The 23035-nt window shown below is 45.1% G+C and overlaps 2 protein-coding genes across 4 annotated transcripts; both read right to left on the minus strand.

Moving 5' to 3' along the window:
• Window positions 1-524: 524 nt before the first annotated feature.
• Window positions 525-13154, minus strand: GNPDA1 (glucosamine-6-phosphate deaminase 1). 3 transcript variants are annotated; one of them, XM_015063409.3, is made up of 7 exons: window positions 13017-13154; window positions 11976-12105; window positions 8216-8317; window positions 6387-6569; window positions 5176-5360; window positions 3350-3524; window positions 525-1963 (listed from the first exon to the last, which is right to left on the minus strand). In XM_015063409.3, exons 2-7 carry the CDS (start codon window positions 12097-12099, stop codon window positions 1863-1865), a joined length of 870 nt encoding a protein of 289 aa, XP_014918895.1. In that variant the 5' UTR covers window positions 12100-12105; window positions 13017-13154; the 3' UTR covers window positions 525-1862. The 3 variants fall into 3 exon arrangements, with proteins under 3 accessions (XP_014918895.1, XP_014918907.1, XP_014918900.1); XM_015063421.3 differs by lacking the exon at window positions 13017-13154 and adding an exon at window positions 12577-12800; XM_015063414.3 differs by lacking the exon at window positions 13017-13154 and adding an exon at window positions 12573-12800.
• LOC128315574 (cytochrome c oxidase subunit 5A, mitochondrial-like) lies at window positions 1979-3326 on the minus strand. Its single transcript, XM_053222457.1, has one exon. It carries the CDS (start codon window positions 2800-2802, stop codon window positions 2395-2397), a length of 408 nt encoding a protein of 135 aa, XP_053078432.1. The 5' UTR covers window positions 2803-3326; the 3' UTR covers window positions 1979-2394.
• Window positions 13155-23035: the final 9881 nt, after the last annotated feature.

Below are 23035 nucleotides of genomic sequence, written 5' to 3' on the forward strand. Positions count from 1 at the left end.
AGACTTAATAAAAATCATTGAATTTAAAATAGATGACTTTTACAGGCACGTAAATTATATCTCAATACAAGTGATAAAAATTTAAACCCTTCTGCCAACTTCCACTTGTACCTCAACTGGTTATATTGACCCAAGATGTTCCATTATGTTTACTTTTCTAACTAAAAAAAACCATCCAAACCTATTTTTTCATACCTTGCAATGTTTCTATCCCTCTTGGTCACAAATCTCCTTATTCTCTTTGGAAGCCGTATCCTTGTTTGGATCCCAGGCATAGCCAGAACATGACAATTCATTGCTCATCTGTTCCTACCTGCCATTTTACACAGGTGCTTCATGTCTATGAATGACTTTATTTTCCCTCTGGTGACGGAAGAGGGTGAGCAGTTGCTGTGACTGCACCTTCCTACGGAACTGCTGTGAGGAGTGAATGTGAAGCCTTGCTCACCAGCCATTGCCAAAATACATAAGTATCAACGCAGACCACCCTCTGACCCCTGGGGGCGCAAACCCATAAAGACACGTTTTATTTGAAAATATCAGATTTAATAGAAAATATCACATTGTAAATAAGCCCATCGATCCACTAGCCTAAGACAGAATGACAGCACGATCACGTATAAAAGCTAAAGACAGAACACCAGGTACCAAACACAGCACTCAAGGAGAGGCCTGAGCTGGTCTCTGAAAGATCTTTCCCAGAAATAGAGGAAGCAGCAGCTTCAAACAGGCACAGAGATAGGGAGGGGAAGGCAGCATCCACTCCACGAAGGCTTAAGAGAGTCGAAAGGCAGAGCAATGAACTCATTTTGTGAACACGGGGTGAAGGATAAAGGGGCAAAACTGTTGTGCTTCCTGGTGTTCTGGGAACACGAGAACACGCCACAGGAACCTGAGAGGGCTGAAAGGGCAAGGTATTTTAAGTGAGGAAAGGCTATTATTAGGCGCCTTTAGAAGCATTTGGTATGTTGTCTTGGCACTCAGCTCTCAGGGAAGCAGGAGAACATGTCACTTGTGTTGTGACTAAACTTAGGCCGAAGCGAGCTGCTTGCCCTGGCCCCCATCTCCTTAGCTGGGCACACTGACATGGTGCCCACGGAGACCTTCAAACAGAAACATGGGCTCTGCTGGGAAGAGGGTTTCCGCCTTTCTTCCGTGCTGGAGGGTCCCCGAGGGAAGGGAGTGTGACGTGGCCATGCCCCTTCAGGCTCTGAGTTTATCAGCAAAAGCCTTCTCTTTAGCCCGGGCCACCCAGATTCTCCCCCAAGGAATCCTCCGAGTTCACGGAAAGGCCAACTGTGAGAGCAGAGAAAAACAAGAAGGGAAAGAAAGAAATCCTGTTCTTTCTTGCCACGGCACTTGGAACTGAACATACGGTTGAGAATTTGTTCCTTCATCTGGAGTAGTGATCCTCAAATAGCAGACCTGCTCAAGAGGGGCTTTCAGAGCCTCTCCAGAGAAGTCTGGCCCATATACACAGGTCCCTTTCCCACCACCCCCCCAAATTGAGAATCAGTATACAAATGATAGAAATTCCTGTTGGGAGTGTGCTGTATGTGAGAACAGTGCCAGAGGGAGAACCAAAGCTAAAAACCCTAATTTCTGTAGGGCAGACATCAAAAATTATGGAGTACATTTTTCAGAGACTTTTTTTTCTGATTAAGTTAGAAAACAAGTCATTCTCCCTGTCCCTAAACTCTGACGACTAGGCTCCATGCTGCAGGGCCAAGAACAATTTGTATGCCCGTTCGTCTGGAGTAACCATACTGGGTGAGAGAAATACAACTGTGTCCTCCTAAAGGCAATCACCAGAAATGCCTCGCCTGTCCTGAGGACGTCCTTGATGCTAGGGTGAGCGCAGGCTAATCACCATACGGTTTCTCAGGAGACTGGTTGTTCTCTGTTTCTTTCTCTTTGATGCTGTACAAGGGGTCCACCAACTTGTTATGAACAAGCATTAAGCCTGTGAAAAGTTAAAAACGAAAAGCAGTTAAGGCAGGTAGAAGCCAAGTTCCACCATTATGAACAGTCATATCCAAGAGCTCTCAAATTTTTCCTCTTCCTGAAAATTATCTTTTTTCTGTGGCTCCAAATGGCAAAAACCCTAGAGTAGGAAAAGAACTTGTTATTTCCAAAGAATGCTAGAATCCACAGGACTTTTAAATCCAGTCTCTGGGGGTGTTGGCCATTCAAAGGTTAATCTTTTTTTTCTTTTTTTTTTTCAGTTCAAACTCATTTCCCTTTTATTAAAGTCCAAGTTACCATTACATGGTTTGGTACTCAATAAAGGAAAACTTGTTCAAATAAGGTAATACGTTATCATCAGTAATTCCAGGTGACTGTTTATAATCAAGTAGCATTATGAATAAATCCTTGAGAAGCCATCCATGGGGTTTACACTTTGTCAAGGCCCAGTTCCCCTGGAGTGGAGATTCCCAGTTCATTTAAAGTTGGTCTAAGTTCCTGGATGACATAGGGGTAGATTTCCTTATGAGGTCCTGCTTTGTCCTTAACAACCTCTAGGATGCGAACTGCACCAGCAAAATCATTTAACCATCTGTATGCCCGCAAAGCAGCATCAATGATTTTAGGTTCTGGAACCAGAGTATAGCCAACAAGTGTGTTCATCCCTTTACACAATTCCCAGGCGTCAATATCTGGCTTGTTGAAGTATGTCACCCGGTGAGCATCAAACTCCCCATCTGTTTCATGCGACCCCCTGGGAGTAGCAGCGAACTGACTGGACAGCAGCGGTGGAGCCGGGACCTGGACCTGGGTACAGGAGGCCCCTGGGGCTGGCATCGGGGGCTGCGGCTGCTGCTACAGGGCAACGGTGGGGAGCGGTACAGAGCGTGACGTGACCGCTATGATGGCACGCAGTCTCAAAGGTTAATCTTTTAACCAAAGAATAAATTCCCAATATGCCTGCTTAGTAGATGAGGGTTTTCACATAAGTTTGTTTAAAGCAGTGTGTCCTTTTTAAAGTGGAAGAGAAAAAGATCCTCCTTCTTAGGTGGCCTACCTAGAGGGGAAGGCCTGCAGAAGACCTTGAAAGATTAAAACACCCTAAGGCTCAATATCATTGCCAAGAGATCACCACGTTGCCCTTGGACAACAACTTTTCATTTCACTGGGTTTTTTGCCTCCTCAGAACAAAGAGGCTTCCAGAAACAACCCTTGCAGTCATGGATGGAAGAGCATTGACTGTATTCTGAGATCCTAAGGTTTCATTTTTGTTAAAATCAGAGTTGTCTATGAAAGTGGCCAGAGCAAGAAAACTAGATCCACTCCTCACACCTGGCACACCCTAAACTTGGCCACCAACTCCCAGCCCCAGCCCTCCCCTCACCTTTGAAATACTTGACAGTTTTCACTTTCAGCTCTAGGGTGGCATCCTCATCACACACAAACACCGTGCGGGGATGCTGCTGGAAGGCAGATACGGTCCACATGTGGCTCACCCCCTCCTCGATGGCCTTGTACAGAGCAAATGCCTTGTGAGCACCTGTGATGAGGATCATCACCTGGGGATCAGAAAACAAGCCTGTGATGGAGGAGAATGAGCAGTGGAACCCAGAGTCCAGAAACCTGAATTCTGGCCCAGTCTCCCCAACCAGCTGTAAGAATCACTGTTTTTAATATACCATTTTAAATTGTTAGCCTGCACCACACTGTGCTCCCTGCTGTATGTGCCTGATCACACAAATAACCTAAGGCAGGGGCATCATTATCCCCATGTTCTAGGATGAGGAAAAGGGCTCCAGGAGATTTAAGTCCCTTGCTCCAGGTCATTTCTGACCCAAAGGCCACCACTTGATGGTGCCTCCTGATACCTTTGATGACGACTATGAATAGACATGCAAGACAGAGGCCCACACCCCTTATCCCAATGGTTGTGACAGTGGGTCCCAAGGGGTCCTAGGCTGGCTGAGTTTTCACAAGCACAGTCTGAATAAGAGGGGTCCCGATCTGCCCCATCTACAAAGGGCCATGGAAGTGATGGTAATAGTTATGCGTGTGGCTCCTAAGGTTGAAGCCCAGAAAGGCTGCCCCTCAATCTGGTCACTTTCAATTCCGGGTATTAGACTGACTAATAGCACTTGGGGTGATGCTTTTTGTTCAAATAAAACAAAGGCACAGCCTCCCCTCAACAGTTCAAATATCAAGAACAGAAGTGCTGGAAAGTGTAAAGAACTCTGCTCTCTAGATTTCCTTTCATTATAATTCCACTGTACCATGGACTTGTGAACAGGATTTACTGTTCCTCTCTCATAAGAAATGAAAACAGAGGCACAGAGAGAATGTGACTCTTCATTCAGGACCCCAGAACTCCTGATTTCCAGACCCAGGTCCTTTCCCAGATCATAATACCGTCACATGACAGGGAGGGCCCTCAAACCCTTGCAGGTTTATAAGCTGCAAGGCCAAAAATAGCAGGGTGACCTCCTAGGTACTGAGTCAAGGTTACCCAAGAGAAAGTGGGTGATATCACTCATTTCACAAAAGTTCACTCGAAACAGGGAGCCCTTTTCACTGATGTAGATGTTTGTTAGGCAAAGAAACTTGAAGCTAAAATGTGTAGCTGCTTCCCACTGAATATACCCCTGAAAGGAAGAGAAAATGTTTTTAAAATTCTAATGAAAGACAGTAAAGAAATTGGAACCACCAAAAATTCAAATGATACTCCACTTTCTAGGGAAAAACACACTGAACCGAGTTCAAATCACACTTCCCCACATTTATGAATCCCCGAACACAGGCCTAGAACCACAACTATCCTGGGGTGGCAGGGGGAGCTCTCTTCGAACAGTGACCTCCATCAACTGCAGGGAACCAGCAGTCCCTCTCAGTACCCGGGCAGGTACAAATTCATATTCTGACATCAGTAGGGCCAGGCTCCTTTCTGCCTGGGAGAAGCTAGGCAGGCAGAGGCGGGGGAGCCTGCAGCCTTTCGTAAGTAGGCAGTGCTGAAAAGGGTTCCCTCACACTGAGAACAATGGTTGCCTCCAAAGAGGAAGGGGGAGCAGTGATGGGATCAGTTAGGATTTTAGCCTTATTTGTAAGGTCTTCATTTTTAATAACTGTACCCAGGTGGTACCCTGTATAGTTAACAACAAAAAGGCCAGTTCACCACCCCACCCCCCAGGAAGGCCTGTGGACCCCTTGCGCCCTTACCTCTCTAGCATCCATGAGAGTGCCCACACCCACCGTCAGGGCCATGGTGGGCACCTTGGTGAGGTCACCATCGAAAAACCTAGCATTGGCCAGGATGGTGTCCATGGCCAGAGTCTTCACACGGGTCCTGGACACCAGACTGGAGCCCGGCTCATTGAAGGCGATGTGTCCATCGGGGCCGATGCCTGCCCAGGAGAAACAATGAGGACAGGCCTGTCAGTCCCAGGGATCCAAGATTTCAAGAATGGACAATCTATTTTTCCCCACCTGGGGTCTGAAAAAATCCTTGAAATCATATCTCTTTTCCCATTCACCCTGGGCAGGTACACCTTAAGCATAAGATCTTCCCCTCTCCCCACCTCCTGGCATTTCTGTTTGAGGCTCACACAGACGTCGTGGCCTCACTACCACCCTCAGAAAGCTAAGTAAGCAGCACTCCAAATAGCTTCTGCTTCGCAAGATCACTGATGGGTAACTTCTCTCTCTCCTTCCCAGTAGTCAGGGGTCCTGTTGCTGAGATAGAGTTACAGCAAATAAAAAATGGCCTGGTCAGGGGTTGCAAAGTTTATAAAATCTCAGAACATGAGTGCTGAGAACATGAGCCTCTTCCTCCCTGCCTTGAAGTAAAGAAGAGTTAAATCTACAAGAGTAAAAGTCCCAACTTATCACCCCCACGGGTGAATCCGGAGGTGGAGACAGACGGTAATGGAAGAGGGCAGCCCAGGGTAGGAACAAACCTCAAATTGAGAAGGGGCCACCCTAGATTCTTCCTTTCTTTCCACTGTTGCGGCTGACCCCGGGGAAGTCATCAAACTTCTCTGGTGTTCAAATGGCTAAGCTACAGTGGTGCGGGGGCCAAGTTGCAATCTTCTGGAACTACACAGAGTCTTTGCTCTGAACTGTTTAGGTAAGTCCCATGGACTGATCCATACAAAACCTTAAGACTAGGGAATAGAATCTGAGAGTCCAAATCCAGACGTCTCACTTTACCAACAAGGCACTGAAGTGCGGATCACACAGTCACTGAGCAGCACAGCTAAGGTGAGGGCTCCTACTCCAGGGTCTTCCCTGACTCAGGGTGATAAATAATCGCTACTGTTTCAGTGCAGTGAGGAAGCTGCAGTGGGACAGGCATGGGTCTCGTCCCGTTCCCACATGTCCTCACCACCCTGGACCTGCCCTGGACACGTGCTGCAGAGTGTCAAGCTCACCTCCAACAAACAGCTCGATCCCTCCCGCAGCTTTGATCTTCTCTTCAAAGGCGTCACACTCGGCCTGCAGGTCAGGTGCGTTCCCGTCCAGGATGTGGGTGTTTTCTGGGCAGATGTCAATGTGCTTGAAGAAGTTGTTCCACATGAAGGAATGGTAACTCTCCGGGTGGTCTCGAGGAAGGCCTGTGGGGCCATGGCTACACTAAGTCATTCCCAGGCTGGGCCACAGCTCTCGTTCCAAAGAGGATGCCAGGATACCCCCAGACCTTCACAGATTCCTTCAGGGAAATGCTCATCAGGGAGCCCTGGGCACCGCCCCTCTGGCCCTGAGACACTTAGGATAGTCTGAGCTGGTCTCCCTGTGTCCACCCTCCACCACTGCTGTGACGACAGGACTGGGCCAAGGTAGCTACACACCAGGAACCTGAGAAATCCCCTCATCTGGATCTCCTTTTCACAAAAGAGTAATTGTAGGCTGGAGGCCAGGGCCACTCTGGGCTTTTGGAGGTGGCCTAGCAACCTGGGAGTGGGGCTTGGCCCATTTGGGAAAGGAAGTAAGCATGCCCCTTCCCCCGTGCCTCCCACCTCACCATTCACCCACAGTTATACCCCGCTCAGCCTGAACCCCAACTTCAATGCCAGGTGCTTGGACAGAATTATCTCAGGGCTTCACAAAATGTTTTTTAGCCAAGAAAAAGAATGTTTAAGGTGGATGTTTAATGTCAGCCTTAAAAAGGAATGAGATTCTGACACTACAACATGGATGACCCTTCAGGACATTTTGTTGAGTGAAATAAGCCAGTCACAAAAAAGACATTTACTCTATGATTCCACTTATATAAGATATCTGGAGTAGTGAGACTCACAGAAACAGTAAAATGGTGGTTGCTAGGGGTTGGGTAAGTGGGAAATGGGTAGTTGGTGTTTAATGGGTAGAGTTTCAGTTTTGCAAGATGAAAAGAGTTCTGGGGGATGGCTGCACAACAGTGTGACTAAACGCTGCTGAACTGTGCATATAAAAATGGCTAAGATGGTGAATTTTGTGGATTTTACCACAAGTGAAAAAAAAGATGTTTAAAAAGAAGCCAAATGAAATGATGACCTGGCGGGGGGTGGGGGTGGGGCAGGTACAGAAGACCAAGGCGTAGCTTTTCAGCTTTGGAAGGGACACCAGTGTCCGTTCCTCTCCCAGTGTACCTCGCAGGAAGGGGAGCTGGAGGATGAACACTGGAGAGAAAGACAGGACATGGACACTGAGGGACACACCCCAGCCACGATCCCATTTGTAATTACTGGCTCCAGAAAGAAATGGCATGGAGTTGGGGAAGAGGCAGACAAGAAGGAGATACTCATTTAATATGTATTTAAAATGCTTGCTCTGGGGGTGCCTTGGTGTCTCAGTTGGTTAAGCGTCCGACTTCAGCTCAGGTCACGATCCCGCGGTTCATGAGTTCGAGCCCCACATCGGACTCTGTACTGACAGCTCAGAGCCTGGAGGCTGCCTTGGATTCCGTGTCTCCTTCTCTGCCCCTCCCCTGCTCACGTGCTCCCTCTGTCTCTCTCTCAAAAATAACATAAAAAAAAAAAAATGCTTGCTCCGTACAAGAGGCTTCCATATCTGTTTGATCACTTACTGCTTACAAGCTAGGAGGTCAGCTTTTATAGCTGAGTACACCAAGGCCTGGAAGAGACAGGTATTGCTAATTAAGCTTATCCCTAAACATCACCGGCTCCCTGGGACTTCCCTATTCTTCTCCTGGGCTGAGCCTGAAAGGGGAGGAGTACAATTCTCCTGGAATCAGGAAAGACCTTGAAAGAGACAGACTCACCCACATACTCATCCATGTTGAAAGTCTTCACATATTTGAAGGACAGGTCTCCATTCTTATAATACTCAATCAGCTTCTTGTAGCAGCCAATTGGGGTGCTCCCTGTAAGAGAGGCCACAGCCATGAATTCCCTTTAGCTCCCAGCTCCTGAAGATGCCCAGCTGGGCTGCTCAGCAAGGAGAACCTATCAGATCTGAGAGAACATGTCAGATATGGAGTCCTATCCCAATGCTCCAATCCTAACTGCTCTGAATGCCTACTTCCCCACTAGACTGTAAGCTCAAGGAGGGCAGGGCCGTGTCTGTCCCGTTCACTGCTGAATCCCAGTGCTCAGGACACGGCTGACTGAAATGACCATGATGAGTAACCTGAGTGAACATCACCTTACTTACTGACACGATATTCCCTGAGCAACTAGCATGTGAGGCAGGGAGCCACGTGATGAGAACACAGGAGCAGGAGACACAGCAGCCGCTTTGGAAGAGCTCACCCTGTAGGACTGGGAACATGAAACAGTAGTGTCAGCTATGATCAGGGTAAGTCTGTAGGTTCACAGAAGACTTCCCTGAGGAGCAGCAAACTCCTGCGAGTTGAGGGTCATTAAAAAGTCAATGTCATAAAGCACATGAAAAAGGCAGGACTTCCATAGATTAAAAAAGTAAATATTCATGAAGTCTGGATACAGGCTTATTGGGGGGAAAACTATAAAATATAAATGTGGATGATGTGGAAAGAAATGTTACTATAGTCTGTATATCTGATGATATTATGGAAGGATTTTTAATAGGGATAATAATAGCATTGTAGTTATGTAAGAGAATGTCCTTATTCTGAGGAGATACATGCCAAAAGATTTAAAGGTAAAGTGTCAGGAGGTTGGGAACTTACTTTCAAGTGGCTCATAAAAAAGTGTGTGTGTGTGTGTGTGTGTGTGTGTGTGTGTGTGTGGAGAGAGAGAGAGAGAACATGAGACAGAAGAGAAGAAGGAAACTGTGGCAAATTTTAACAACTGGTGAGCCCAGGAAAATGGTACTACACTATTCTTTAAGCTTTTGTGAATATTTGAAATTCTTAAAAATAAGATGATGAAAAGAAAAATGACCCACCCAAATCAGATCACTCTTTTCACAAACTACTAATGGCTTCACATTTCACTGAGTAATAATCCTAACAAAATATGTACATAATTTGGCCCCTGGTTACCTCTCTCACCCTTACTGATCCTGCTCCTTGCAATGCCACCTCAGGGCTTTTGCACATACTGTTCCCTTTGCCAGCAGTGCTCTCCCTTCAGATATTTGCATAACTCTCACTTCTTCTGGCCTTTACTCAAACATCACTTTCTCAGATGGACCTTCCCCACCACCATATCTGATATTGCAAACCCCCACCCCTGTCTAGATACACCCTAACCCCTTTCACTGTTTCATTTTTCTCATTCACTCATCACCATCTAACATACTTTATTTGTCGACTTATTATCTGTCTCTCCTACTACACTTAAAGATTTAGGAAGGAAGGAATTTGTTTCTTTTGTTTGTTGTTGTATCACCAGTGCCTAGAACAGCTTGGCACACAGCCGGCATTCAATAAATAACCTGTTGAATGAATGAAAGTTCCCTCCCTGCCCCCATAATCAATCTGTCCCTGTGACATGGCCTCAGCCATGCCTGAGCCACACAGCTTCTCTATCCTTCCCCTGAGCTTCATCATGTGCATTTTCCAAATTTCTAGCTTTCCCATCAATTCTGTGAGCTCCCCAATATCTAACCAATAAATTCCTTTTCTGCTTGAGTTAGCTAGAGTTGGTTTATTTGGTTTCCACCAATTAAAGATGTTTTCACCTTTTAGATGTTTCACCTAAAAGAAGGGATGTTCCAAGGAACCCTTATATGGACATGCCATGCTGGTTCAAGCAGGACAGGAAGGAGCCAGGTCTTGGAAGGCCCTGAATGCCACACTGAGGAGCCGGGATCTGATTATGCAGGTGATGGGGAATTAGGGAGGGATTTCAGCAGCATAGACTCTGACCTAGAATAGCTCTAGTTACCAAACAGGATGTTAGTGCAGCCCCCACAGGGACTGAGACATTGGTGGTTTTCCAGGTACGTGTAGATACTGCTCCCACAAACCTCTAGTGCACAGGTCAGCAAACTTCACACTACAGGCCCAAACTAGCCTGCTCCCTCTTTTTGTGCAGCTCATCAGTGAAGAATGGCTTATAAATATCCAAAGAATATTACTTCGTGACATATGAGAATTATATAAATTCAAACTTCAATGTCCATAGATAAAGCTTTATTGGTGGACGGCCATGCACATTCATCTATGTACTGTCTACAGCTGCTTTTGAGCTACAAGGACAGTGAAACAGTTGCAACAGAGGCTATATGGCCAGTGAAGTGTAAAATATTGACTAAGTGACCATTTACAGAAAAGGTGTGAAGGTCCCTGCTCTAGTGGATGGGACAATGAGGGGCAGATCCACCCAAACTTAGAAAGAAAGAATCAGGACATTTGCCTTAAGGAGCTGAGGTCAAAATATCCTCCCATAGAGGCAACATTCTGATTTTTTCCATAGGAAACTGGGACGTTTATGGAGGTTCCTCAAAAAATTAAAAATAGAATTACTCTACGACCCAGCAGTTGCATTACTAGGTATTTATCCAAAGGATACAGTTAAACTGTGTTGAAGGGGCACATGTACCCCAAGGTTTACAGCAGCACTATCAACAATAGCCATAGTATGGAAAGAGCCCAAATGTCCATCAATGTGTGTATATATATATATGTGTGTGTGTGTGTGTGTGTGTGTACACACACACACACACACACACACACACACACACACACACTGGAATATTATTCGGCAATCAAAAAGAATGAAATCTTGCCATCTGCAACAACATGAATGGAACTAGACTATATTATGCTAAGTGAAATTAGAGAAGAACAAACATATGACTTCACTCATATGTGGAATTTCAGCTACAAAACAGATGAACATAAGGTAAGGGAAGCAAAAATAATATAAAAATAGGGATGGGGACAAAACATAAGACACTCTTAAATGTAGAGAACTGAGGGTTGCTGGAGGGGTTGTGGGCAGGGGGATGGGTTAAATGGGCAAAGGGCATTAAGGAGGACACTTGTTGGGATGACCACTGGGTGTTTATACGTAGGGGATGAATCACTGGATTCTATTCCTGAAATCATTATTGCACTATATGCTAACTAACTTGGATGTACATTAAAAATGAATGAATGAATGAATGAAGAAACTGGGACTGTTTTTCACTTAGGTCCTGTGTTTAATTAATTATAGAAAATGCTTTGAGTGGACTATCTTCTCAATTCTCCCAAGGATAATGCTCAGCTAGTAGCACTTTAGATGCACAAAAATTCATTCATTACATAAAATGTATGCCTGAAGACATTATGACTCAGTTCTGTTAAGGACTTCTGGTGGGAAGACTTAGAATCGAGTCTAAAAATCAGGTTATTCCTGCCTAACCAGGATCCCTTCTATACCAGAACTCTTTAGGAGAAGGCAGCAACTAAACCAGACCATAAAGGAAACTGTCCTCTGTTTTGCATGTCCAGGAAACAAGGTTGTTCACTCATAGCACCAGCACCTCAGAGCCCTCCTTCAAAGTCTCTTGGCTTAATGAGCCCATGAACCTGGTCCCTTAAAAACCCCAGATGCTCACTCTCTCCCCCTGCCTCCAGTCCATGGCACCTTCTCTATCCCACAACGCACCAGTGGGAAGTCCCAGGGTGAAGTACTGGTCTGGCCCTGGGTTAAACTGGATGATGCGATTCCTGATGTACTTGGCTGCCCACTCGCTGGCCTGAGAATAATGGTCCAGGATGATGAGCTTCATCTTGTCCTGTAGGGGACAGGTGACAAAAGGAATCAGTGGTAAGGGACAGGAATAAAGGGAGGGATGCAGGTGGCTGGGGAGAGGGGAGAAGCCCTTCTCACCCAGCAACACCCTCTGCCTAGGCTGATGAGCCAGGAAGAGGAAAAGATCCCAACTTTCAGCTCACAGAGGAATAGGCTGGGCCAAGTGCCTCCACCACCCACCAGGAGGCGCTGCTGTGAGACAGACCTGGGTTCTAATCTCCGTTCCTCCATTTACCAGCGGCAGAACCTTAGTCAAAGGACTCAAGATCTTCGAGATGGTTTCCTCAGGCATGAAAATGGGGGCAGTACCTCCCTGACAAATTACACGATGGTGAATATTAAATAAGGATGCATGTAAACCATAGTGTTTAATATGTTGGCAATTACTTTGTAGCTCGACCCAGCCCTCTTTCCCGACCCCTCTTCCCCCATCCGCTGGATATTTTGTACCTACGGCCTCTTCCTCAATAAACAGAGGTGTAGTGGTATACTGGGACGCTAGAGCAGGTGAGATCCACGGGTTTTGCCTGTAGAGGTGTGTTCTCTTATCAGTACTGGAGTGGGTGCTCCCACCGGCCTGGCTTGCTTTGTGGACTCTCAGTTTCCCCCACAGCGTATGGGGGAAAATGTAACCGCTCCGCAAGGAGGGCGTCTGCTACCCTCTCACTGCGGTCAGAGTGAGAGGCGGAAGTGTCTGGATCAGCCATCCAAAGGATACGGGTGTGCCTTTCCGACCCCGATGGCGATCCCATCGCCCCTCCGGCCCTGCATGGGGAAGGGATCCCAGCAGCTCGCTGGCTCACGGTCCCCGGGGGACCAGAGGCAGGGGCAACGCTCGGGCCCCGCCCGCGCCCACCCGCGAGGAGGGTCCCCGCCAGCCCGGTACCCACTTACTCCGACACCTCCCGCGGCGGCTGCAGCAACTGTGCTGGCGGCCCCGCCCCGCGCGGGTCACGTGGCACCGGGTCACGCGGAGCAGCTCTCAGCCGGAGGGGCTGACTCGTCCGGGTGATTGCGGGGCCCTGGCTCCCGGTGGACTGTGCCCTGACCGGGGCCAGCCACCCTTTCATCTCCGCTCCAGGGACGCGCAGGTCTGGGAACAGCCGTGGGAGGCGAGGCTTGCAGACTGGGTTCGTGCAAGAGTCCGGGGACTTGGGGGCCTCAGGTGACTCCCAGGAATGCAGTGCTTGGCCTGGGGTTGGGGCCTGAGTTTTAGTGCTGGGGAAGGGTGGGGGCAGGAAGAGCAGAATCGCTTCCTTCGAGTCTCCTAGAGTTGGGCCTAGCTCTGCCTTCAGGTTAACTTTTAGATGTCATGGTTTTACCTAGATATTACAACCTCTTTGCTTTAAATATAATTGGATTTTTCTTGCTTTATTTTTAAAGCTTAATCTTTACAGCAATCTATACTAAAGAAAAGGGAAGGTCCCTGGTCTTCCCAGGTCTCCACGTCAAGGTAACATTGCTAACAAAAATGACATGAAAACAGGGAGGGGGACAAAACATAAGAGACCCTTAAATACAGAGAACAAACCGAGGGTTGCTGGAGGGGTTGTTGGGGTGCGGATGGGCTAAATGGCTAAAGGGCATTAAGGAATCCACTCCTGAAACCATTGTTGCACTATATGCTAACCAACTTGGATGTAAAAAAAAAAAACAAAACAAAACGATAACATTGCTAACAGTTTAGACTACATTTCCAAATTGTTTTTCCTTGAATGTGTTTCTATTTTACAGAAATGGGAACACACCACACAATGAGCTAGGTGGCCACATTCTGCAGTTCCTGTCATTGGGCTCACGGCTCCCCGTGGGCCCACCTGCAGCTCCAGGCCAGCTTGATAGAGGTAGTGTTAGTCTGGTGAGGCCCTGATGAGAAGGAGTGGTGGAGCTAATTTGCAGGGGGAAAAAATGCAGTCAGAAATCTTATTTCCACATGAGGACCGTAGATGTTTCACAACCCCAGTCTCCAAACGCATCAGATAAATGGGGGAGGGGGGGTGCTCATCAGCAGCTGCCTTCAGGTCTGTCCAGGAAGAATGACTTCATGTGACTTTAAGCGGGCCTGTCCCTTCCACCCCAACCCCCATTACCTTTTTGTAGGGAACCAGTTCCAGGTCCATGTCAAGGCTGGCAGCTCTGGAATCAGAGAGCTTAGGGACAGATCAGAAAGATCTGGTAGTCAATTCCCAGTTCTTGAGTGAGTGACTCAAAGGACTCAACCTCTCCAGCTCTGAATTTTCTCTTCTGGAACAAGGGGTTTGAGTGGGATTAGTAACATTGGCCTTATGTATTTGTTGGAAGTATTCGATGATACAGTAGTATAGCTTGGCTTTCATGGCCAGCCATCATTACCCCTTATTTCCTCCCACCTTCCTTACAGCTCACTCTCCACCCTCCAAATGTTCTCTACCCTAACCTCCTGCCCCCTCATGTTCCTCCCACTGCATGCCTGGGGTTCATCTTACCCACACCCTGCCTTCTGTCCTTTTGTAGAACCAAAATGGGCTAATTAAAAGAATTGTGGATTCACCCATAGAGTGGAACATTCTGCAGCTCTCCTGTGACAGATGTTTTTCTACTCTTTGATTGCCCCTGTTCCGGGTAAACATCTGGCCCCCAGGCCCAGAAAATCCTGCTGGGTCCCCAGGGTTCATACGAGTTTTGTGAAGCTGGCCCTGCCCTTTGGCCTAAGATCTAATCAATTAGAGAGCTCTAGGCAGACAGGGAAGATACTAACCCAAGGGCGGCTCACAGGCTCCCTTCTCCTTTGTGGCTTCCCACTGTGGCCGCTGGAAAGTTAACTACTCTCCCAGCTCCTCAGCCAGGATGTGGCCCGGTAACCTAGTTCGGGACAATGAAGTAAAAAGATGGCTCTGGGAAGTTACTTTACTTTCAGAGAAAAGTGACATGCTTGCCAAACAGTCTCTGTTCCTTGCCTTTTCTTCTTGCCGTGAAGGCAAATGTGATGCCTGGAGCTGGAAAAGCCATGTTATAACCATGAGGCAATAAGTGTAAGGATAGAGTGAGGGCTAGAAAGAACTTCTTAATATTTGACCAATGCTGGGACTCCTGCTTCTGGACTTCTCCTAAGTAAATAACAAATATCCTTATGGTTTAAACTTTAAGTCACTGTTAGAGTTTTCTGTGACTTGAAATTGAAGACATGACTCATTGTTACAGCAGATGACTCAGGTCTTCCTTGGGGTTTATGCTGGTATTTTGAGGATATACATTTGGGGGAGCTGTAAAATCCAGGAAAGCTTAGAACTGCCAATGAGAAAAGTAGAACCATCTAAAACAGATACCGAACCCTGATGACATCATTTGAGCCATGTCTGAAGCCAGATATATCGTTAAGTTCAATAACCGGGTGAATGGATGAGTGAAAACATAGGTAATTTTTTTTTTTTTTTTTTTTTTTACCATGAGACTAGTTAGAGGAAATTCTGGAAGGATACTTATCTATTGCTGCACAATAGATTATCCCAAAACTCAATGACTGAAAACAGTAAGTTCAGTAAGGGCTACAAAGAAATGTGCTGTCAAGCCATGAAAAGACCTGAAAGGAAACTCAAGTGTGTTATCACTGAGAGAAGCCAGTCTGAATAGGCTATGTCTACTGTAATATTCCAAACGTGTAACATTGTGGAAAAGGCAAAACTAGAGAGATGGTAAAAAAAAAAAAAAAAAAAAAAAATCAGTGGTTGCCAGCAGTTAGGGAGGAGGAAGGAATGAATAAGTGGAACACAGAGAACTCTTAGGGCAGTGAAACCATTCTGTAAGATGCTATAATGGTAGATACAGGTCTCTATACATGTGTCTAAATCTATGGAATGTGCAAGAATGAGCCCCTATGAAAACTATAGGCTTTGGCGGATTACAGTGAATAAGTGTAAGTTCATCGGTTCCAACAAACGTACCACTCTGGTGGGAGATGGTGATAACCAGGGAGGATGTGCATGTGTAGGCACAGGAGGTATATGGGTATTCTCTGTATCTTCTCTCTCTCTTTTTTTTAACATTTATTTATTTTTGAGAGAGAGTGTGTGTGTGAGTGGGAGAGCTTCAGAGTGAGAGAAGGGCAGAGGATCTGAGGCAGGCTCTGCGCTGACAGCATAGAGCCCAGTGTGGGGCTGGAACCCACAAACCGTGAGACCGTGACCTGAGTCAAAATAGGAAGCTTAACTGACGGAGCCCCCTGGGTGCCCCGTACCTTCCTTTCAATTTTGCTGTGAACCTAAAACTGCTCTGAAGAATCCTTTTAAAAACATGTATTTTTAATCATCTCTCATGATTTCTAATGTGCTAGACATTCACACAGGGTACAGTGGAGCCTCAAATGTAAGACTCACAGGCTGGAGCTGGAATCATGAGGTTCATTTACTCACAGGCCTGGTGGTTGATGCTGGCTGTCGGCTGGAACACTCACATAGGGCCTCTCCCTGTGGCCTGGGCTTCCTCACAACATGGTGGCTGGGTTCCAAGGGCAACCATATCCCACAGACGTGAATGGCTTGTCATGGAATGGACTTCAGAGCCACACTCTCTGGCTATGAATCTCAGCTCTACCATTTACTGATTGGGTAACTTCTGGTAAGTCACTTAATTTCTCTGTGCCCTATTGCTTCATCCATAAAATATGAAAAATATCTTCCTTATAGTATATGCTATTATAACCAAGAATAATTACCTCGGGGAGGAACAAATGATCTTAATAGATGTAAGACACTTAGAACAGTGCCTGGCACAGTTAGCCATCGCTAAGGGATCATTTTGAGATGGGTCTCAAAAGAGAATTAGGATTTGGTCATTGAAGAAGAGGGAGAAGGCATTATAGACAGGGATTATCAAAGGCACAGAGGCACAGAGGCTGCGGGTAAGGTGTTCACCAATTCAAGAAGTAAAAACACAAGACACAGTTAAATTTGAATTATTTCTAATGCCTATTTGCATATACTTTGAGATAAAAAAAATTACATGAGACATACTTATTCTAAAAACAGAGTTGTTTATCTGAAATAAATTCTAAGTATCTAAATTACACACGTGTTTATTTCATTATATTTCCCTGGTTATTTGGTTCTCCTTAATAGTTCCTCGTTTTGCAGAATTTGCTTATAAAATTCCCTGAAGTTACAGTCTTTGTTCCATTTACATGTTAACATGATTTCTGCAGTGATCACATTCTTTTTTTTTTTTTTAAGTTTATTTATTTTGAGAGAGATTGAGAGCAGGGGAGAGGCAGAGAGAGAGGGAGAGAGAATCTCAAGCAGGCCGTACACTGTCAGCACGGAGCCTCATGCGGGGCTCGAACTCACAAATTGAGAGATCATGACCTGAGCTGAAATCAAGAGTTGGACGCTTAACCGACTGAGCTCCCCAGGAACCCCACATTCAACTTATTCTGTTCCTGACCAGTGAACATTTGTTAATGAGAAATCGTGCTCAGCATTAGCATTATGAGACAGCATATGGAACATCTACTTGCAAAAAGTTACCAACCCTGAGCGTTGCGCTTCAAATGTGATTGGCTGAAGCACATGATACCATCTTTCACAGCATAACCTGCTTTTCCAACTCTGCAGGATTCCACTGCATCTCTTGATCAATAATTTTGTAAAATGTCCACCAGCAAAAAGGAGCATGGTCTTCAATTTTTGTTCGTTTTTTCTTCTGTGTTACCCATGTTGATTCTACTTGTTCCCATGCTAAAAGAGTGTTGAGTAACATCCAAGTAAAATAGTCAAATTTTGTAATGGATGAAACCCATTTCAAAAGATAATCATGGCAGGTGCTGAAATAGTTATCTACTGGACTGAAATTTATTTTCTGGTTCATGCATAATGTCCTTTTTAACAAGAGTTTTGATAATAAAAGGGACAAGTTTTTCATCAATTCTCGTTTAACACATTCAACAAGTTCCTTAGTAATGGAGCACCTCCATTACACTGTTAGCTGTTCTTTCAATTTGCACAATCCTACTGCCAAATTGATACTGAAAACTATGAACAAGAAATAAGTAGGGGCACCTGAGTTGGCTCAGTCAGTTGAGCGACTGACATCAGCTCGGGTCATGATCTCACGGGGTTCATTGGTTTGAGTCCCGGGTCGGACCGTGTGCTGACAGCTCAGAGCCTGGAGCCTGCTTTGGATTCTTTGTCTCCCTCTCTCTCTGCTTCTCCCCTACTCTCTCTCTCTCTCTCTCTCTCTCTCAAAAAAGAAAAACATTAAAAAATGTAAAAAAAAAAAAAAAAAAAAAAGAAAAAGAAGTAAACTTCATTCAATGCATTATTTAAAAAGCCAACAGGGGGCGCCTGGGTGGCTCAGTCGGTTAAGCGTCCGACTCCACCTCAGGTCATGATCTTGTCGACCTTGAGTTCGAGCCTCGCGTCAGGCTCTGTGGTGACACCTCAGAGCCTGGAGCCTGTTTCAGATTCTGTGTCTCCCTCTCTCTCTGACCCTCCCCTGTTCATGATCTGTCTCTCTCTGTCTCAAAAATAAATAAATGTTAAAATAAAAAAATTAAAAAAAAAGCCAACAGGAATTTTGAACCAACAACTGGCTTCTTAGAGAGTATTTCTTAGAGAAGAAAACCCTTTTCTTTAGAATTCAAGTGTCATCTCAGTCCTTCACATAAATGGAGGATTTTCTCAACTGTGTGTTAACGAGAATTAATGGTTTTTGAATGTAAGAGAAATAAAGAATACTGAATGCCAATAAAATCAAAATCCTTAAATTGCTCACTTAGAATAGTATCAATGCTGAAGTAAGAGAGCAATTTCATGACAGTTACTCCAATCTCAGTAAAAAAGACATGAGTGGTGACTGGGTGGCTCAGTCGATTAAGCATCCGACTTGGGCTCAGGTCCTGATCTCCTGGTTCCCGAGTTCGAGCCCCATGTTGGGCTCTGTGCTGACAGCTCAGAGCCTGGAGCCTACTTCAGATTCTGTCTCCCTCTCTCTCTGCCCCTCCCCTGCTCATGCTCTGTCTCTTAAAAAGAAATAAACATTAAATTTTTTTTAATTTATTTTTTTTTAATTTTTTTTTTCAACGTTTATTTATTTTTGGGACAGAGAGAGACAGAGCATGAACGGGGGAGGGGCAGAGAGAGAAGGAGACACGGAATCGGAAACAGGCTCCAGGCTCTGAGCCATCAGCCCAGAGCCTGACGCGGGGCTCGAACTCGCGGACCGCGAGATCGTGACCTGGCTGAAGTCGGACGCTTAACCGACTGCGCCACCCAGGTGCCCCTAAATTTTTTTTTTAAAAAGACATCAGGTACTGTTGAGTAGCATTATGCAGAATATCAGCAGGATAACTAACCATAGAATTATTTATGTTGTGCTTCAACCTTGAATAAGCAGGATTTATACCCTTATACAAACATTCACCAAAAGTTATGTTCATATTATCTCCAACAAAGCAGTAAAAAAATTTTCAACAGTTCTTTTTTTTATGTACACAATAAAACTACATATTTCATGTATGTGATTTGATGAGTTCGGACATATGCATACCTCTGTGAACCATCACCACAGGCAAGGTAATACACATCTCCATCACCTCCAGAAGTTTCCTGGGCCCTTTGGGGGGGTGTGTGTGTGTGTGTGTGTGTGTGTGTGTGTGTGTGTGGTGAACTGTGTGTGTGTGATGAACTCAGTAAAAGAGTTTCTGCATAAATTTGCAGAAACTTTCTGAGGTCTTATCTGGAAGAGATTCTACTCAGAATAGCCCTATTAGCAAGCTTTTTTTAACCAGAAAAGTATTGCACGAAAGAAAAGTTGTTTCTGCCTTGAGATTACTTGCACTGTGGCTATGCCATAAGGTGAGACATTTAGATCTCTCATCATTTCAACAATACTAAATACAGCTTTCACAATTTTATTATAGAAGTGGATGCTACTATTTGAAAATTTTCTTACAATTTTAGAATCAGAAAACACTTTCAGCAGTAGTATCTTTGAATGGTTATTTGAGCTTGAAGACTGATGATGATATACAGTGTGGAAGTCCATTACATTTCTGCTGCAAGTATTTTATCATTTTAACCTGAATCTCTCTTTTAAAAAAATCTGTTTATCACTCCCCTTAACACTAGTTGAGGAAATCCTACATCTCTTATACATAGCTGTTACCATATGCTGGTTTATATGTGGCTTTCCACCATTTTTAAAATATGAAATGACCAATTGCACACTGTGGAAACCTTAAAAGGAATTTTTCCTCGCTCACTAAATGCCTATGCTCAGAAAGTTCACAAAATTTATGGTTGCTTTTGTTTGTGGGGGGTTCAAATATACACAAATAAAAAATAGACAATAGAAACAAGTCCAAGAGTCAAAGAGATTGAATGTGAAGAGCTCACAGGTGCAACAATGCACCTGCACTCCGAAGTCTGATCTCACAACCAATCATAAACAGGGGTCCAGATGTTAAAAGGGCTGCATACTTGCAAACTAATATTAAATTGAACTTTATGTCTGACGCACAAAGATGAACTTCATGTTTGCTTGAAAGTGAGACGTGTGCTTTTACGGCCAAGTCTCCCGAACAAAGCTAGAGCTGATTTTCTGTAAGGGTGGGGGGAGTGTGACAAGGAGCTGGTGGACTTTCAGAAGAGTAATTATTTAGGAATTTAAGGACCCTCAGCTGTGTTCGTCTATCGCTAGGGCAAGGCTGCCTTTGACTTGCTGACTTTAAAGCCCGGACTGTGGAATGAGGGACTTGCTGATTGGCTGTTGTCTAGGAGCACAGGGCTGTCACTGATTGGCTGGCTGGCTTTCAGAGGCATGGGGCTCTCCGTCCTCGAATCTCTCTCACTTTCGGAAGCCTGGTTACTGGGGTGAGTATCACTGATTGGCTGATTTTCAGAACGAAAATCGCTATTTTTTAATAATGGTGGATAGTGTTCACCGCTTGGGACTTTAGCCAAAGAACAGTATTTTCCTTTCCTGAATGTGAAAATAAGTACCTTTAATTTGCAGCCTTCCCTTTTATACTTACCTCAGTTAAACCTGCGGAGACCATAAGGGGTTGTCCAGATCTATATTGGTAGAGTTACGCTTTTCAGTTAGTGTGGCCATTTAATTGATTTAAATACCAATTGTGGTGGAGGAAAAATAACTCTGAAACTTTTTAGTAACTTAATTTTAAAAAGCTGAGTACATGGCACACCTGGGTGGCTCAGTTGGTGGAGCATCCTCCTCTTGATTTCAGCTCAAATCAGCGTGGAAACTGCTTAAGATTCTCTTTGTCTCCCTCTGCCCCCTCCCCACTTTCTCTCTAAAATAAAAAAAAAAATGGGGGCCCCTGGGTGACTCAGTCGGTTAAGCGTTCCACTCTTAATTTCGGTTCAGGTCATGATCTCCTGGTTAGTGAGATGGAACCTCGTGTCGGCTCTGTACTGACAATGCGGAACTTGCTTGGGATTCTCTCTCCCTCTCTCTCTGCCCCTTCCCTGCTCATGCTCTTTCTTTCTCTCTCAAAATAAATAAAAACATTTAAAAAATAAAATGATAATAAATTAGTTTTAAAAATAGGTTAATAAAAAAGCTGAATACGTTCAGGGCATCCTGAAAGTTAATAGATAGTTAATAGAGAGTGCAGGACAAAGTACAGAACATGTCCTGTATAAACTGGCAACTCTGGGGAAAGTTCAAGAGTAACAGAAGAATCCCCACCCCCAACCCCCAACAGAAGGAACTGTAATTCTCATTTCCTCCTAAAAGGTCATTCATTATAGCCCTGCTTCTTAAAGGAGCATAGTGGAAACAACGTAAGTGCCCATCATGGGGAAACTGGTTGGATAAAGTTTTGCACATCTATACAATGGCATATAATGCAGCAGTTAAAAAGGAGGAGTTCTGTGAACTGCTATAAAGACTACCCCCATAGTTAAGTTAAAAAAAAAAAAAAAAAAGGACGGGGCACCTGGCTGACCTAGTCAGTTAAGTGTCTGACTTTGGCTTAGGTCATGATCTTGCTGTTCGTGGGTTTGAGCCCCACATTGGACTCTCTGCTGTCAGTGCAGAGCCCACTTTAGATCCTCTGTCCCCATCTCTCTTCCCCTCTCCCTCCTCAAAAAATAAATATTAAAAAAAATAGGGGTGGCTGCGTGGCTCAGTTGGTTGAGTGTCTGACTCTTGATTTTGGCTCACGTCATGATCTTGTGTGGTTTGTGAGTTCAAGCCCCACATTGGGCTCTGCACTGTCAGCTCAGAGCCTGCCTGGGATTCTGTCTCTCTTCCTCTCTCTCTGCCCCTCCCCTGCGTGCTCTCTCTCTCTCTCTCAAAATAAATAAATAAAACAGTTTTTTTAAATAAATAAAAGAGCAGGATGCAGAACTCCAGGTATGGTATCATTTGCACTGAAGTATGCATGGGGGTCATGGAGGTAGAAATAAATACATGTTCCTATAGACTATCTCTGGAATGATATTCTAGAACAGTTGTGGTGATCTCCTTGGGGGGAGGAGAACTGAAAAGCTGGGGAGCTGAAGCAAAAGGAGCAGGAAGTCTTCCTTTTCATACTGCTTGATTTTTAAATTTTTTAAATCTATTTTACCTTGAGAGAGAGAGAGAGAGAGTGCATGTGTGCGTGAGTTGGGGAGAGAGGGAGAGACAGAGAGAGAGAGAGAGAGAGAGAGAGAGAGAATCAAGCAGGCTGCACGCTCAGTGCGTAGCCTGATGTGGGCCTCAATCCCATGACCCTGGGATCATGACCCAAGAGTCAGAGTCAGATGCTCAACCGACTGAGCCACCCAGATGCCCCTTGTTTGATTTTTTTTATCCTTTGTAAGTGCATTACCTATGCTAAATGCTTCTGATTATTTTTATTTTTTTTTAAGTTTATTTATTTTGAGAGAGAGTGTATGTGCACACAAGCAGGGGAGGGGCAGAGAGAGAGAGGGAAA

Source organism: Acinonyx jubatus, chromosome A1 (genome assembly GCF_027475565.1).
Source record: "Acinonyx jubatus isolate Ajub_Pintada_27869175 chromosome A1, VMU_Ajub_asm_v1.0, whole genome shotgun sequence".
Classification (NCBI taxonomy): domain Eukaryota; kingdom Metazoa; phylum Chordata; class Mammalia; order Carnivora; family Felidae; genus Acinonyx; species Acinonyx jubatus.

What these genes read in the sequence shown, in the direction of transcription:
- LOC128315574 (XM_053222457.1), bottom strand. Translation starts at nt 2,802, where the DNA reads ATGCCAGCCCCAGGGGCCTCCTGTACCCAGGTCCAGGTCCCGGCTCCA.
- GNPDA1 (XM_015063409.3), bottom strand. Translation starts at nt 12,099, where the DNA reads ATGAAGCTCATCATCCTGGACCATTATTCTCAGGCCAGCGAGTGGGCA. An exon ending in GATCGAGCTGTTTGTTGGAG is followed by an intron (nt 5,361 to 6,386) that starts GTGAGCTTGACA and finishes TCTCCTGGGCAG; the next exon opens with GCATCGGCCCCGATGGACAC. An exon ending in AACTGTCAAGTATTTCAAAG is followed by an intron (nt 1,964 to 3,349) that starts GTGAGGGGAGGG and finishes AACTTTTCACAG; the next exon opens with GCTTAATGCTTGTTCATAAC.